At 39.1% G+C, this 17,281-nt stretch overlaps 2 protein-coding genes across 8 annotated transcripts in view; one reads left to right on the top strand and one right to left on the bottom strand.

The window, feature by feature from the left end:
• Positions 1–6,571, top strand: part of LOC100259455 (zinc finger CCCH domain-containing protein 41) — a 30,162-nt gene extending 23,591 nt beyond the window's left edge. The window contains exons 5-7 of one of the 5 annotated variants that reach the window (XR_009467556.1): positions 36–532; positions 5,336–5,424; positions 5,534–5,611. Coding sequence is in view for 3 of the 5 variants with exons in the window: in XM_019224989.1 (XP_019080534.1) it covers positions 36–500 (465 nt within the window). In the remaining 2 variants the exon portion in view is untranslated. Of the gene's footprint in view, positions 1–35; positions 533–5,335; positions 5,612–6,179 lie in introns of those variants that run through there. The other 4 variants (XR_009467555.1, XM_019224989.1, XM_010662569.3 and 1 more) reach the window with 4 other exon arrangements.
• A 2,578-nt stretch (positions 6,572–9,149) lies between these two features.
• LOC100852579 (disease resistance protein RPM1) lies at positions 9,150–11,999 on the bottom strand. Of its 3 annotated transcripts, none has more exons than XM_019224995.2 (3): positions 11,789–11,999; positions 9,917–11,573; positions 9,150–9,838 (listed from the first exon to the last, which is right to left on the bottom strand). In XM_019224995.2, the coding sequence occupies exons 2-3, from the start codon at positions 10,086–10,088 to the stop codon at positions 9,255–9,257; spliced, it is 756 nt and encodes a 251-aa protein (XP_019080540.1). In that variant the 5' UTR covers positions 10,089–11,573; positions 11,789–11,999; the 3' UTR covers positions 9,150–9,254. The 3 variants fall into 2 exon arrangements, 2 of the variants coding, with proteins under 2 accessions (XP_019080540.1, XP_010660873.1); XM_010662571.3 differs by having other exon boundaries at positions 9,150–11,573.
• Positions 12,000–17,281: the final 5,282 nt, after the last annotated feature.

The following is a 17,281-nucleotide window of genomic DNA, read 5'->3' as shown; positions in this document are numbered from 1 at the left end:
ATATAAGGTAAAACTGATGTCTCAATTTTCTCTAGGTGGGTGTTTTGAAGGAACACTTCTCATCATATGGTGATCTTTCCACTGTGGAACTAGAAGATCTAGAAGCCCTCGATGGTGGTAATGGTTCAGATGCATCCAGAAATTGCTCAGCTCGTATAATCTTCACAACACGTCGTTCAGCTGAAAGGGCATTTGTAAATGGTAAATGCTGGCAAGGCCACAATTTGCACTTTATGTGGTTGATATCAAGTAATTCTGGCAATGAGCTCGGTGGCCGAGAAAGTTCTCCATCTGCTTCTAAGGGGTCTTCAGATGCTGATCTTCAACCTGCAGGAAAGGTAGCATGCAGTGTATCTCTGGAAACAGTTCTCTCAGGAAATGGAGAACCTGAAGATTCAGAAAGAAAAAGTAGTATGGAGCATAAGGAACCTGATGGAAATTTTCAGGCAAGTCCGACTCTGTTGTGTGAGGAACAGTCACCAAAGAGCAATGTTTGTTGAGGATGGCATAATTGTCAAATTTGTACAGTGAGGTAAAATTTTAAATCTATTGAACTCTAATTTCAAGTGTCCTGGTTGAGTTGGTGAAATCTTAGTTTTCAAAATTTTCTTATTTCATGGATGGGATGCATGTAAAATGGGAATTTTCTGATTTCATTATTCCCAGCTGTGGAAATTGTTGGTTAGTTGAGTGATGAATCATGTTATATCATTTCAGATACTTAGAGTTGTCTAGGACTGAGGATTAAGGTGAAATATTTTGTTGAAATAAATCTAATGTTTATGCGATAGTGTTTTGAATCTTGTGTGTGTGTGTGTGTGTTGCACACGATTATATGTGGTTTCTACAATTGAAATTCAGTTTGTAGCTATACCAAATATCATATCTGAATTAAACCTGGTAACTTTTACTTTCTTATGTCTGAAGTGTGGCCTCGCTGCATTGTGATTGACTTGTTCTATGAAGACATTACCATATAATATTTTTTGATAAATAAGATAATGTATTAAATGTGCAACTAGTACATAAGAGTACACAATACATATACAATGAGCGCCAAGAGGCAAAACAAAAAAGAAGGGAAACAAAAAACTACTCCCTCTCTCAACAAGAACCTAACCAATCTACAAAATGAATTAAAGACATTGTGCTTCCATTTATGTACACTTTAATCCACAAAGATAGATTGTTAAGGAAAGAGCTTTTGAGTCTATGATTTGATAACCCCTTGTCTTCAAACAATCTTTGATTTCTTTCCTTCCAAATAGTCCAGAAAATATATAAGGGGGCGGCTCTCTATGCCTTCTTTCACCTTCTATCCACAAAAGAACTAGGCCATTCTAGGAGAGTCTCCTTAATCGAGGTAGAAATAACCTAAGGAATACAGAATAAAGAGAACACCAACTACCATAAAATCCTAGCCTTATCACAACGAAGAAGAATGCGATCAATGAATTTTGCCTTCTCTTTGCACAAAGTACACTTGTTGACTAATGACCAACCTCTTCTTTGGAATTGGTCCAAAGTCAACACCTTCCCCAACAAGCATCCCAAGTGAAAAACTCACCTTAGAAGGAATCTAGGAGTTCAAAATTATCCCTAACAAAAAAGGGTATGCACAATTTGACTCTAAAAGAGAATAAAGGTCTTTTACAGAGATCTTTCCTTTGCTATTGCCCTTCCAAATTACTTTATCCTATTCCTCCCTATTCACGGACTGTCCTTGGAGTTTAAATAGGAAACACTCCACAATATCCAACTCCCTGCCATTCAGATGCCTTGCAAAACACAAATTTTAATCTCCTCCTTTCCCTCTGCTCTCATAAATTTGCTACCCACGCCTCTTTCGACTTGGTTTAGGCAAACAAGGATGAGAATATCACACTTAAAGGTTCCTCACTACATCACCTATCTTTTCAAAACTTCATTTTGCTCCCATCACCCATTGCATAAGGAACTCTTGTATTAAAGAGATCCTGCTTCTTTCTTATGGCTTTCCATAATCCGACCCCATAAGAGTCTCTCACCTCACATGACCACTACTCCCCTTCTTCCTTCTTGTATTTCCCCCTTATGATCTTCTTCCTAAGCGTTTCCCTTTAACACAAATAATGCCAACACTATTTGCAAAGAAGAGCTTAATTTTTCTCAAAAAGAGAGAGCGAACACCTAGTCCTCCTTTTGACTTGGCCTTACAGATGGTCAACCACTTCATTAAGTGCAACTTATTCTTTAAGGATCCTCCTTCCCAAAGAAAATCTCTTTGAATCTTCTCTAACCTCAATCTCACAATTCTCGGGATGGTGAACGAGGGCATGAAGTAAATTGGCAAACTGGATATAATACTACAAAGCAACATAAGTCGTCCTTCTTTTGAGATGTATTGTCTCTTCCACAATGAAAGCCTTTTGCAAAATCGTTCTTCAACTCCATCCCAAGCTGCCTTTGATTTGTAAGAGGCCCCCAATGGAAGTCCTAAGTAAAAAGTCGGTAGTTCCCTTATCTCACAACTAATCTCAGACGCCAACTCCTCCATATTATCCACCAAACCTATTGGAATCATCTTGCTCTTCTTCAAATCTATCTTTAACCCAGGATGGCTTTGAACCACATGAGAAGCCAACATAAATTATTGATTGCTCTTGAGAAGCCCCACAAAAAGCCATAATGTCATCAACAAAGAGAAGATGAGAAATTTCCTCATCTCACCTTCTCTTTTCCCATTTTAAAACTTGAAAGAAAATCTCATTCCCGGGCTCTCACTAGCAAGCTACTGAGAGCCTCTATTGCAATCACAAAAAAGTATGGGGAAAGGAGGTTCCCTTGTCTTAACCTCTTAGAGTTTCGAAAGAAGCCTGTGGGAGAACTGTTTACCAAAACAGATTAATTGGCTGAAGAAATGCACCACTTAATCCATTCTTCATTTATGCATGAAACCCATTTTACCTAGAATCGCTATTGAAAAACCCCAATTGACATGGTCATTAGCCTTCTCAATGTTGAGCTTACACAACAATCCATAGTTCTTATTTTTAAACATTGAATCAACAACCTTGTTTGTTTTTTATCATCCCCATCAAGAATTTGTCACTCTACAAAAGCATTTTGAAACTTGGAAACTACTTTTTCTACCACTTTCTTGAGTCTATTGGCCTACATTTTTGCAAATAGTTTAGAGAGGCTTCCTACCAAACTTATAGGCTTAAAATCCCTGAGATCTTTTGGGCCTCTCTTCTTAGTGATAAGCATTAGAAACGAAGCATTTAAGCCTTTTTACAAACCTACCGTGTTCATGAAACTCATTAAAGAAGCTTAACACTTAGTTTTTACAAACTTCCAATTGAATTGCCAAAAGGCTATAGAAAAGCCATCCGAGCCATAGAAAGGCCATCTAGGCCATAGAAAAGCTGTCCGGGCAGGGGCTTTGTCACCATTCAACTCTGACAACGCACCAAACACCTCCTCCTCCGTGAAAATCTCCTCCAACTTCCTAGCTTCTTGATCATCTAGTATCTCAAAGGACATAGCATCAATGCTAGGCCTCCAATCCCCTTCTTTAGAGAGAAGGGTCTTAAAAGCCCCAACCACCCCCTCCTTTATCTCTCTCTTCTATAAGCCACACCCCATTCACTTTAATCTTAGCATCTTATATTGGCCATCTTATGGAAAAACTTAATATTTCTATCTCCCTCCTTAAGCCAATTTTCCCTTTGTCTCCAAGACGCTTCTTTGAAGATGCTTCTTCCATCAAAGCCCATTTTTGGTAATCTTCCCTGACAGTCTTCCTAGCTACTGCCTCAACAAGAGATAGAGCACCTTCCCTCTCTTTGGCATCCCAAAAACCCAATTGATTTAAGGCCTCCTTCCTCATGGAGACATTACCAAACATCTCTTTATTCTATCTTTTCAATAATAATCTAAGGGCTTTTTACTTAGAAGCCAAAATGAATCTGGCAGAACCAGAAAAATAAATGCCCATCCACCAACCCTTCAACAGCTCTGAAAACCGTTCCTCCCTTGACCCCATATTTTCAAACCTAAAGGGAGTATGACCTCTTCTTACTATCTAATATTAAGTACAATCCTTGTTTTGACACTAGAAATTCCAATCTGACTAATTTTTCCATCATGTCCTTGTACAACCAATATCTGAATTTATATTTAGTACCACCATTTATTCTTTGATTGCTGAAATCATCTATCACCTGAACAATTGTCTACAATTTCATTTCTGTAATTTGGAAAATTTATATACCTTATCATAATATGGGATGAATTTGCTCTGATAGCGTGTTTCAGCAACTTCTAAGTCAAAAGTCCCCTCTCTTCCACTACAATCGGTACTCATGTACGGAACCTGATGGAATCTTTTACCTTGATTTCACTAAATTCATTGAGGAAAATTTGTTGAGCTCCTTTTAGTTCAGATCAGCAAGAGCAGATATTTATACTATATGAAGTCAAGTGTAGGCTGCTGCTTCATTTTTTTTACCCTAAACTGGGGTTCGGCCTAGTGGATGATAAGATATAGGTCTTTTAAGCCTTTATTCTTGTATTGTCCTGTTGTGTTTTCTCTTTGGCATTGACTGTTTTAGTAGCTGGAGTGAACTAGGTTGCCACCAAAGAATCCTCACAGCTTTTGGTGAGGGGTGTTGGAAAAGGGGAAGAGGGTAGGACCCATGAAATTGCAGTATTCTAGCCCCTGAACTGGGCTTACAGAAGAAATGTAGGGCATCAGGTAGAGGATTCTCATTTTTAGAGTTGACACCTCTGTACTCCAGGTTTACATTTAGAATGTGATTAAACATAAGACCATTTAGTAGGTGTGGGCATTGAAAATAGAAGATTGTGTTTTGTGTCATGTGCAGACATGTATTACCTTTCTGATTTTGGAGAGAGCAAAATCGAAGGGCTTTTGATGATGTGGAACATTCAGAGCAAGTGCACAAATCATTATTTATGGGGAACTTTTTTGGATTGAGCAAAAGGTATTGTATAGAGGAGACACCTTTGTCAATGGTGGATTTTGTTGAATAGTTGGGCTCAGGTAGGTTAGAGATAGAGTTGTGTCCCTTTTTTTATGTTCTTTTTTTTTAGCTCCCTTCATACTTCCTCTGTATGATCAGCTCTTTCTGTATATTTTCATTCTTACACACATATATATAGCGTACTTATAAAAAGAAAACGAAAATACGACCTTTCTGATTTCCATTTCTGGTATTCTACATCATTATTATCCATCAGTTTCTCGCTATCATACTACTAGTTTTTTTTTTTTGGTGAAAAAAATTGGAGGATTTATTATCACTTGGAAGTTTGTTCTTTGATAATGTAGGGTAGGTGCTTATGAGTGATTCTCAGAATTAAATCACCTTCAAATTTCAGGTCATTTCGTCACTCTCAGAAACCAAGAAACATCTTTCTGTAATTCCCTGCTACCTGGCTTTCTGTATTTGTGCATAAAAACAGGACAATTATCCCTGTTCAAAATTCGAAGTACTTGTAATTACAGTTTTGATATTGGGAATTTCAGAGCACATCCAGATTTCCACAATTGAAGGAGTACAAAACATGTGTTCATCCATTACTTCAAAGAGGTTTTATTTTGTTACCAGTTTTTTACTTTCTTTTCCTCGGAGGTGAAAAGAAATTCATGCTGTAATTGGTAGTTGTACTTTCATCAACATGCAGGTTGTGCGTCCAGTTGGATTTTGGTCCCAAATATTAGTTTGTTGAGACTTTCAGAGCAGTATGGAAAAAAGAACTAATCCTCCCTCATTGTGTACTAGGACTGTTCTAGTAAATATCATCTTTGTCATGTAGACTAGCTGCATGCCATTTCTAATGCTGTGATTTCTAATCAATCACAGCCTACGTATTTCTGATTCCATGACCGAATGATTTTTATTGGGCTTCATGTTGCATTTAGAATGAGTCCATGAGCCGGACGAATTAGATTTGTGTTTCATGTTGCACGTGGAATGAGTGAAATTGTGGTTTCCCCAGCATTAGTCCGTTCCTTTTTCTTCACCAGCTACTGTTCCAAATGAGTTCTCAATCTTAGGATTTTGGAAAATCATCTCATCTTTATCTTATCCCCATGAATTTGGGGAATGAGGAAACTAATCCATGCTGGAATGATTTTAAGTCTCATCGATTATTTCCTTTTTCAATGTCAGGGTTTGCATGTCTCAAGTCTGGGTTTGATTCTGATGACCATGTTGTAGTTCAAAAGCAGGAGGCAGTACGATCCAAAACGTATTATGCTTGGTGTTTACAAATGTCCAGAGTGCCTGATGGTACTCGTTTTGCTTGCTGCATGTTGTGTTAAATTGATAATACCATGCTTGGATTTAGGGCTTGCATAAGATGCAATTCAACCCACAAAATCAATTGAATGGATCATTTTTTTTTTAAAGTTCAGTTTGTTTAGTTTTTATACATTAAAATCACATAGATCATCCCTGCTTGGATTTTGTTATTTCTGCCACTTGAGGCCGCTGTAAACTGTTATAAATTTGTAACTCATTTGGAGCATACATATAATTTGTCCCCATAACTTTTTAGCTCACATTATTCTGTCAGACGAACTTGTGAATGGTCAGATGAGTGGATATTCTTGAATCTAAATCAGATCAACATAATACTACAGTTAACTTATTATAATAATATGCTTGATTCTGAACCTAATTTCCTGTAAAGCTCATTATTTGGGCAGCAATACATCTTGGAGAGAAAATCTTCCCATTTGCGTTCTTCAATAGATAATGAAATTGGGAAAGAACTTCAAAATTATATATGAAACTATAGAAATGATCTCTCTGTAGTTCAATCTTTGTATGAAAGTCAGCTCGGAAGTGCCAAACCTCCATTCTATTCAGCTGTTCATAAGACTGTACTTGAGGGGTGTGCTTCACCTTATAGTTCTCTGGACCTCCATTGGGACTCAACCTCCTAGCAAGATCACCATGTGTGGGATACAAAATCAACTTCTTGAGTGTGGTCATTTTATTGCAGCCCATCAGGCAGTGCCCTCAACCGAAAACAGTTCAGAAAACATGAATACTGTAAGCAGGCATTGCTCCCTCTTCCATCCAAGAACATTCCACCAAAACATCAGAACAAAATAATGAGGCTCTCAAATTGGGAAACCCACCTACTCTACAGAACTCCCCATTAATTTCCTTTTGTGATGTGTTCACCATTGTTAATTGTTTCAATTTGGGAAGCTACTCTAAAATTGTAGTTTAGTTCTCAGATAGATGGGAGGAGACCATTGGTAACTTGGTGAGGTTCTCCATTGAGCCAAGCCAGGTAGGACTCTCAATAAAACGACCTTCTAGCTTCAATGTTTGAAGTAGTGACGGAGTTGAGAAGGATTCTGAGGGGAAAAGTGAGTCAGAAAACCAAAATGAGCTCTTGAAGTTGGAGAGGATCCTCTCCACCCTAGGGGAGAAGATGAGGAGCCCAGTCATCTTCATGGTCGAGGCATATAGATCACTGGCATAATCATCTGAAAAACAACTGATTCCGAGTGATCTTAGATGTGTTAAGTTGCCTGGAGGCTTTTAGAGGCTTTCAGAATCATCTGAGAAACACCTAATTCCTTGGAAATGCCACCACCTGTATATATGCCTTCTAGAGTCTAGAGGCTTTTGAGTCTTGAGATGCCTTCAGGAACTCTAACCCCACCCCCATTAATTGGTCGGAACATCTTCAGGTGTCTTTTTTGTATAAGATTCAAAGTCAAATAACGTTTCTATGGTTTCCTGGGCTTTGTCCCCCATCAAATACCCCGGTTTTTCTTGTATTAGACCTCCGGCCACCAAAAGCCGAACTAATCATTCTTTTGCTATTGTACGGCCCTCAATAAAGGTACATCAATAGAGCAAACAGATTTTAAAATCATCAGGCAAACTTATATAATTTAATGTGGAAGAGGCATGGACAATTTCCTCACCTTCCTCCAAATGAAATTTCGATCTGCTGTCCTGTTTTATCTTTTCTAACATAGTTGAAACCTTCCATGCATGATGTTCATGATGCCTGAATTGATATTCTCCAGTTTTCTCCTAAATTTGGCAATCATCTCTTTCTGATCCTGCTGATTTCGACCATACACTTGAGCTATGAAATCATCAACATAGTACTCTGCTTCACAAATGCTTCTCTTCAACCCCCTCACCCAACTATGCTAACATCTCTGCTATAAAGATTCTGTCCGCATCTGCCACAAACCTACCTACTTCATTGAGTTTGCTTATGAGTGATACCATTTGACCTTTCACATCCAAAAGAATTTCAATATCTTGCGGTAGAGTAGAATTCAGCTTCCACTGGAATGATGCTGCCAAAGATCTGGCCATTTCACAGGGTGGAAAATAAGATTCAGGGGTCTCTATTCTACAGATTCAAGAAGCTGCCTATCAGAAAGAGGTTACAAGATCATTGCTTGTGGAACCCCTCAAGGTCTGTGTATTTTTTTTTCTCTTCCTCACAAAATCCAACTCAAAATTCACTCGTATGCATTCAATTTTTGTGGCCTTGTTTATTCATTTTCCATGAGAAACCGTTTTCCAAAGCTTCATCCAGGTTCAATCAATTTGGGTTTACTAGTCCAAAGAATTGAATTCGAGGGATGTGTTTGATCTTATAGTTATCCCTACGTCCATTGGGACTCAACCTCCCACCAAGTACAATACAAACACAATCCGTTTTGACTCAATATGAAGCCGCTATTTTATGAAGTGTTTGCTGTTGCAATCATGTCGAGGAATTGCTGTGATCTGTCTTGTTCAAATGGTTTATAAAACCATGATCAGTTGCTCTCAGGGGTGTGGCAACTGGTGTGCAGCAATGCTTCTTGGAGTACTGGATGCCTATCTTAGAGCGTGTTTGGATTCTTAGAAGTATTTTTAATCTTTTTAATACTTGAAACATAAATTTGGTTAAATGTTAGAAGCGCTTTCTAAAATGACTACTATACAGACTTTTAGTCCTTTACATTAAAAGAAGAAGAATAAACTAAAAAAAACTGTAATTTTTTTGCATCTACAGATTATTGAGTAAGGAAGGAATCATGGACTTGGAATTGAAGGTCTCCCTTATCAAAGTCAAGTTGCAGAAGAATTTTTCAAATATAGTTAAGATAACCATACACAATTTAGATTTATTTTTTATACTTATTTGAAGCAACTTCTCCATGAGATTGAATCCTGAACATCATTATAACTTGATAAAACTCATAAAATTTGTCATTGGGTCCAAAACCCCTGTGACATCATTTGCCCAAGATATTTTACTACTGGAATGTGTTTGATCTTATAATTCTCTGGACCTCCATTGGGGCTCAACCTCCGAATAAGATCCTCGTGCACATTCCACAAATCCAATATTTGGAGTGTGGTTACATGTTGCAGTCCTTCAGGCAGAACCATCAGTCTCATGCAGTTGGAAAAACAGAGTTGTTTTAAGGAAGGCAGTGCCCCCTCTTCAATCTCTGTCCATTCCACCAGATCATCAGAAGCAATGGTGAGATACTCCAATTTAGGGAATCCTCCAGCTCTGAAGAACTCTATTTCCATACGCTTCCCTTTGTAAGCACGCTCCATTAGAAGATATTTCAGATCGGGAAGGAATTGCAAAATGGTAGTTGGGTTCTCAGAAAGATGAGACCAGCACAGATATAACTTGGTGAGGTTCTCCATTGAGCCAAGCCAAAGAGGCATCTCTGTTAAACACCCTTCTAGCTGAAGTGTTTGAAGTAGTGGCGGAGGTGAGAATGTCTCCAAGCAGGGGAAAAGTGAATATCCGTTATCATCTGAGTCGCTGGAGTCGTCTGCAATCCCATTCATCTCAACAGTAAGAGACAAGGTGCAAAGCCCAGTTAGCTTCATGATAGAGGCATATAGCTCACCTGCATGATCATCTGAAAGACATCTCACTTCGAGTGATCTGAGTTGTGTCATGTTGCCTAACTCCTTGGCAATGCCACCACCTGCGTATATACCTTCTAGAGTCTGGAGGTTTCTGAGTCTTGAGATACCTGGTGGAACTCTAACCTCACCATCATTCACACTCCGGCACATCTTCAGGTGCCTCAGTTGTGCAAGATTCAAAACTCCATTTGACAGCTCAAATTCATTCCCAGACCAGGAGATATCCAAGGTTTGTAGGTTCCGAAGATTGCTGATGCTCTCAGGAAGCTCATTTATTTCGGAATGCCTCACACCCAGATACCTTAGGTTCACCAATTTCCCTACTTCATCAGACAATTCTTGAGTTGTGTATTTTCTAAGTCCAACACTTGCACACGTTTTGCATTGTACAACACAGTTTCCAAACAATCCGAGCTGGCCTTTGAAAGGCCATCCTTTGCAGAAACAAACAGTGAATGTAGGAGACTGTTCATGTTTGTGATGGTGTTTTCTGCATCATGAATTGATACATGACGAGCAGTTGGAGGTTTAATAGAATCTGAATTTGCAGTGGATATAAAAAATTCTTCTGCATTCATCACACTCAGAGATAACTCATAGTATGGATTCGGAACTTCAAAACAATCCCCCACAGTTTGATCTTCTTCAAGCATTCCCAGGTCCACCAACCTTTCTATATTTTCGTGGGCTTTGTCCTCCATCAGTTCTCCAGGTTTTTCTTGTATTAAACCTGCTGCTACCAGAACTCGAATTAATTCACCTTTTGTTGTTCGATAGTAACCAGGAAAGGCACAGCAGAATAGCAAAGAGAGTTTAAGGTCATAGGGTAGATTTATGTAATTTAACATGAAAGAGGCAAGAGCAGTTTCCTCATCAAAAGAAAACCTCGATCTGAGGAATTGTTGAATCTCTTCTAAGATAGGGGAGGCCCCAAGTCGAGGCCTTCTGTTCATGATTTCTGAGACTCGCGAGTTGATATTCTCAAGTTCACTTGCAAATTCAGCAATCGACTCTTTCTGATCCTGCCCGGTTTGCCCATACACCTTAATTATGAAATTGTCAACGCAATCCTCTGCCTCATGGAGCATTAGCCTTAACTCCCTCACCCAAGTTTGGCAGCATGCCCTTATTCTCTCCACATCTCCTGCAACTCTGGTAGCCTCATCCAGTTTCCTAATGAGTGACAGCATTTGATCCTTTCCTTTCTTTGTCAGCTTTGGTTTGGATAGTTTCAGAAAAGACTCCGCCATTTCACGAGCATGCAGCGTCCAAAAAGCAGGATGTCCCACAAAGCCTCCAACCTCATCAAGTTTGTTAACGAGTGACAGGATTTGATCCTTCACAGCCAAAAGAATTTCGTTCTCTTGCAGTAGAACAGAGTTCAGCCTCCATTGGAATAATGTCACAAAAGACCCAGCCATTTCATGAGCGTGCGCGCGCCAACCAAAAGAAAAGAATAGTTGAGGTCTCCCTCTTCTACAAATTCGGAAACTGCTTCTTATCAGAGAGAGGAGGCTACAAGATCAATTAGTTGTGTTGCTCCCCCTAAATCCTCTCAATTCAAAATTCACCCTTGCATGTACAGATGTAGTGGGTTTCTATTGCTTGGTACATTCAATCTCCTACCAACTTGCCCTAATTTCAAGCAAAAAGCATTAGCCTTGAAATCATATGTAAATGATACGAATTGAACAAATAAAACAGGAGAAACAGAATAACAAGTGTAGGTAATTAATAAGTGGATTCCAGGATTTTAAACAGAATAACAGGTTATCAATGATCTAATCTTAACAACGATTCTTTTAACTTCTCAAAAACTAAAAAAACTAATCATAATAAGCCCAACATACAAAGCGCTTGCCGTATATCAGAATTTCTCTTTGTCCCGGCCATCCACCGGAGCTATGAAATTATCTTTGTAATTCTCTGCTTCGTGGACATCTTCTCGCACAAGAAATTGTGCATCATTGTAATCCTTTGCTTTCACCTTCGGTTTTCCTGCAAAATTCTCTAGTCAATGCCTTGTATATTCATTTTCCAACCAACTTGGCCAGACTGAGAAGGGTAGGTTAGACTGTTAGAGTACTTAAAAGGTTTCGTTCTGGTCATTTTGAGATTTCCAAATCTTGACCTTGACCTTGATCTTTGATAACCACAACCTTCAAACCACCGAGATTTCCTTGGCTTCTCACTTATCTTATCCACTTATCTTATCCACCAGATAAACACTTATCCACTTTAAGAGATAACCCTTGACTATTTTTAAATTTCTGTTATTGTGTATTTCAAAACTTCTTCTGTAATTGTATATAAATGAGAATAGCCACCCGGTTTTTGGCATTGAAGCCAATACCATTTTACAGATTTCTACAGAGTCTTACATGGTATCAGAGCAATTGGCATACGCCTAATTTCAATCGATCCTTTCCTTCTCAACTATGGCCTTCTCTTCTTCCGCTTCTTCCAATGTTATCTTTGCTCCTCCAAACATTGGTCATCTGGTGTCGATCAAGCTGAGTGACACAAACTACCTTATATGGTCATCTCAGATTGTGCCAGTACTGAAAAGTCATGACTTGATGGGCTTTGTGGATGGTTCTGAGCCGTGTCCATCAAAATCTCTTGATGGTTCTCTTAATCCAGCATATATTCTCTGGAATAAGAAAGATCAGTGTGTGTTAAGTTGGATCAATGCCACTTTGTCTGACAAGGTGCTAGCTTCTGTTTATGGCATCACATCTGCTCGAGAGGTGTGGAGTTCTCTAGCAAACAAGTTTGCCTCTCAATCCAGAACCCGTGTACACCACCTAAAGCGAAAGTTGCAGACTCTTCATCAAGGGTTAATGAAGTGCACTGATTTTCTTGAAAAAGCGAAGTTGGTGTCTGATGAATTAGCTGCAGTTGGTAAGCCACTTGAGGATGATGACTTAATGTCTTATATTGTGAGTGGACTCAACCCATCCTTTAATCCCTTTATAACCTCTCTGTCCTTTGCCACTAGAGACAAGAATGTTTCTTTTGAAGACTTTCAAGCCGAGCTCTTGTCATATGAACTGTTATTGGAAAACCAGAATATTGCTATACCACCTGAGACAAATAATTTTGCTTTCTTCACTCCCAAATCTAACCAACAGCAGTACAATCGCAAACCCAAAAACCCAAGTAAACCATATTCACGTCCTTCATTTTCACAAAATCCTCGTCCTCGATATTCACCACAACCCTCTGGTTTACCTTCCTCACCTCAGCCAAATCAGAAGCAGCACTCATTTTCCACTCCTAAGTCACCTTGTCAAATCTGTGGAAAGCTAAGTCATAAGGCATTAGATTGCTTTCATAGAATGGATTATGCATATCAGGGTCGTCATCCACCAACCCAGTTAGCTGCTATGGTGGCACATAGCAATGCTGAGCAAGAGGAAGAGACATGGTTTGCTGACAGTGGAGCTAATCAGCACATTACTGCCAATCTGGAGCATCTTACTCTGCAACAACCATACACAGGACAAGAAAATGTAGCTGTTGGTAATGGCCAAGGTTTAAGTATTGCACATACTGGTACTACTATTTTTCATACTCCTGAAGCTAAATTAAACCTCAAACGTGTTCTCCATTGTCCTCAAGCTTCTGCCAATTTGCTTTCCATAAATCAATTCTGTCTTGATAATAATTGCCTCTTTATTCTAACTGGTACTCATTATTTTGTTAAGGACATACAAATGGGGGCGACACTACTGGAAGGCAGGAGTGAAGGGGGTCTCTATCCAATCCAGTTGCGGTCAATGTCTATCAATAAATCACATGCTTTGTCAGCCGTTGTAGGAATTAAAGCACCAGTTTCAGTTTGGCATTCTAGGTTAGGACATGCATCTCTTCCCATTGTGTCTCAGTTAGGCATTCTAGGTTAGGACATGCATCTCTTCCCATTGTGTCTCAGTTATTAAATAAACACTCCTTACCTGTTGAAGGATCAGTGAATAAAATGCATTTTTGTGAACCTTGCCAACTTGGCAAAGGTAAGCAACTTTCTTTCAAACCTTCTACTCGTGTTTCTTCCTTTCCTTTGCAATTAATTCATACTGATGTATGGTCTTGTTCTACCAAATCTCTTAGTGGATGTAAGTATTATGTTATATTCATTGATGATTTTTCACGATTCTCATGGCTTTATCCTCTCCAAAATAAATCTGATGTATATGCTTGCTTTGTTAAATTCAAAACACTAGTTGAAAACCAATTTTCTTGCAAAATTAAGCAATTACAATCAGATGGAGGTGGAGAATACATGTCCAACCAATTTCAATTGTTTCTTTCCTCTAATGGAATCCAACATCGCCGCACTTGTCCTCATACACCCCAACAAAATGGGGTTGCTGAGCGTAAACACCGTCATGTGGTGGAAATGGGACTATCTCTGTTAGCTCAGTCACTTTTGCCTACTAAATTCTGGGTTGATGCCTTTTTAACATCCATTTTTCTCATCAATAGACTGCCAACATCTACTCTTGATAACCAAACACCATATCTTAAATTATTTGGCAAACATCCTGATTATACCTCCTTGCGCACCTTTGGTTGTGCCTGTTTTCCATTGTTGCGACCATATGCAACTCACAAATTAATGTTCAGATCCAAACGTTGCATATTTCTAGGTTATAGTTCCCATCAAAATGGATATAGATGCTTGGATCCTATCACTCAAAAAGTTCTAATCTCACGACATGTTGTGTTTAATGAGAATACATTTCCTGCTAAGGATGGATTGCAGTCTTCTGAACTTCTTCCAGTGGTCTCCTCTCAAGGTACGCCTTTACCTTCTCCTTCATTTTCTTTATCTACTTCTAATTTACAGCATTCCTCTCCAATCATTTCAGATTCACTTGATTCTCCTCTAGAATCTTTACCTATCCCCACTTCTCCTCATATCTCTACTCTACCTTCTCCCATACCTGCTCCAGCTCCTACCCTTTCTATACCTGAATTTTCCTCTTCTTCCAATCACTCTCATCACCCCATGACAACTCGCTCCCAAACATGCAACCTCAAACCTCGCATATTTTTAGATTTTAAACTCTATTCCACCCAATATCCTCTCCAAGCATTATCCAGTACTGTGACTCCCCTTGCACCAACCTCTTACCGACAAGCTGCTTTATTACCTGATTGGTGTGTTGCTATGAGAGAGGAATATGATGCTTTATTGGCTAATGAGACATGGAAGCTATGTCCTAGACCTGTTGATCATAATGTGGTGGGAAATAAGTGGGTGTATAAAGTTAAACAAACATCCACAGGTGAGGTTGACAGGTTCAAAGCAAGATTAGTGGCTTTGGGATTTGCTCAAGAAGAAGGTATTGACTTTACTGAGACTTTTAGTCCAGTAATTAAGCCTTCTACTGTACGGGTTCTTCTTACACTTTCTGTTCAATTTGATTGGGAAATCAGACAGCTTGATGTATCTAACGCTTTTCTTCATGGGATCTTGCTAGAGGATGTATATATGGAGCAACCTAAGGGGTTTGTTAATTCAGATTTTCCAGATTATGTTTGCAAACTGAACAAGTCACTTTATGGCCTCAAACAAGCACCTCGTGCTTGGTTTATGCGTCTATCTCAAACTCTACTTGAATTCGGTTTCCTATCCTCACCAGTGGATGCCTCCTTATTTGTCTATCATAAGGGCCATATTCATCTATTTATCCTCATCTACGTAGATGATATCCTTGTTACAGGTACAGATCCTTCTCTCATTCAGTCTCTAATCCAAAAGCTACAGATCGAGTTCAAGATGAAAGACCTTGGTCCTTTAGGCTATTTTCTCGGCATCCAAGCAAGTCGTGACTCTTCTGGCCTACATCTTTGACAATCCAAGTACATTGGGGATCTTCTTCATCGTACCAAGATGGCTGGGGCCAAACCTGCTTCCTCTCCTTGTACCACAGGCCTTAAATTATTCACTCATGTTGGTGAGCCACTCACAGCTTCTCAAATTACAGAATATCGACAAACTGTGGGAGCTCTTCAATATTGCACCTTGACTAGACCTGATATAACATTTTCTGTCAACCAACTATGTCATCATATGCACTGTCCTAATTCTGTTCATTGGACAGCAGCAAAATGTGTCTTACGTTACTTAAAAGGCACCATTGATCTGGGATTATGGTACACTAAGGGCGAGCAAACTCTTCAAGCCTTTTGTGATTCAGATTGGGCTGGTAATCCCGATGATCGAAGATCAACTACTGGGTATGGCGTTTTCTTTGGCTCTTGCTTAATCTCATGGACTGCCAAGAAACAATCTGTGGTAGCTCGTTCTAGCACTGAAGCCGAATATAGGGCATTAGCTATTACTACTGCTGAGCTGTATTGGATTCGTATGCTCCTCAAAGAACTTCATATTTCTTTGCCCACAGCTCCTACTATTTGGTGTGATAACAGTGGCGCTCTTGCTCTTGCTTCTAATCCTGTGTTTCATGCCCGCACCAAACATATTGAAGTTGATTTTCACTTCATCGGCGAGAAAGTTGCTAATCGAGATATTTCCCTTCAGTTCATTGGTTCTTATGATCAGCCTGCTGATATCTTTACAAAGGGACTAAGTTTAGCTCGTTTTTGTCTGCTTCATGACAAGCTAATGGTGGTTTCTCTCTCCATTAGCTTGAGGGGGGATGATAACCACAACCTTCAAACCACGAGATTTCCTTGGCTTCTCACTTATCTTATCCACCAGATAAACACTTATCCACTTTAAGAGATAACCCTTGACTATTTTTAAATTTCTGTTTTTGTGTATTTCAAAACTTCTTCTGTAATTGTATATAAATGAGAATAGCCACCCGGTTTTTGGCATTGAAGCCAATACCATTTTACAGATTTCTACAGAGTCTGACAATCTTGACCATGACCATTTCACGCCTTATGGACCCTCAACAAAGAAAACAAGAGCAGTTAGAAACTTACACAGATAATTTTCTTCTTGGGGCTTTTCGCCTACGCTAGAGGGTTTTAATGTATATAAAAAAGTTGTTAATGGAATTTGAGAGAAGATTTTGTTTTGAATAAAACGCACAACCTACAGACCACATCAATCAAGAAAAGGATTAGAGCCACTTCAAGTAAATCCAAAAATCCAGCTTTACAAATTTTTGTAGTTACAGCCTTGTCCACATGCTGCATTTGATTTATTTATTTGTAGTTAGAGCCCCTTCTAGCTTTATCGTTTGAAGCAGTGGGGAGATGAAAGGGATTTTCAAGAGGGGATAGGTGAATCCTCCTACAAATATGAGTTCAGCCTAAGGGACAAGTTGTGGAGATCAGTTAGTTTCATGACAGGGGAATAT

The sequence above is a fragment of the Vitis vinifera genome, chromosome 14 (assembly GCF_030704535.1).
Source record: "Vitis vinifera cultivar Pinot Noir 40024 chromosome 14, ASM3070453v1".
NCBI lineage: Eukaryota > Viridiplantae > Streptophyta > Magnoliopsida > Vitales > Vitaceae > Vitis > Vitis vinifera.
The sequence above is the reverse complement of the archived record's forward strand: the minus strand, read 5'-3'. Positions and strand labels throughout refer to the sequence as shown.

What these genes read in the sequence shown, in the direction of transcription:
- LOC100852579 (XM_010662571.3), bottom strand. Translation starts at nt 11,359, where the DNA reads ATGGCTGGGTCTTTTGTGACATTATTCCAATGGAGGCTGAACTCTGTT.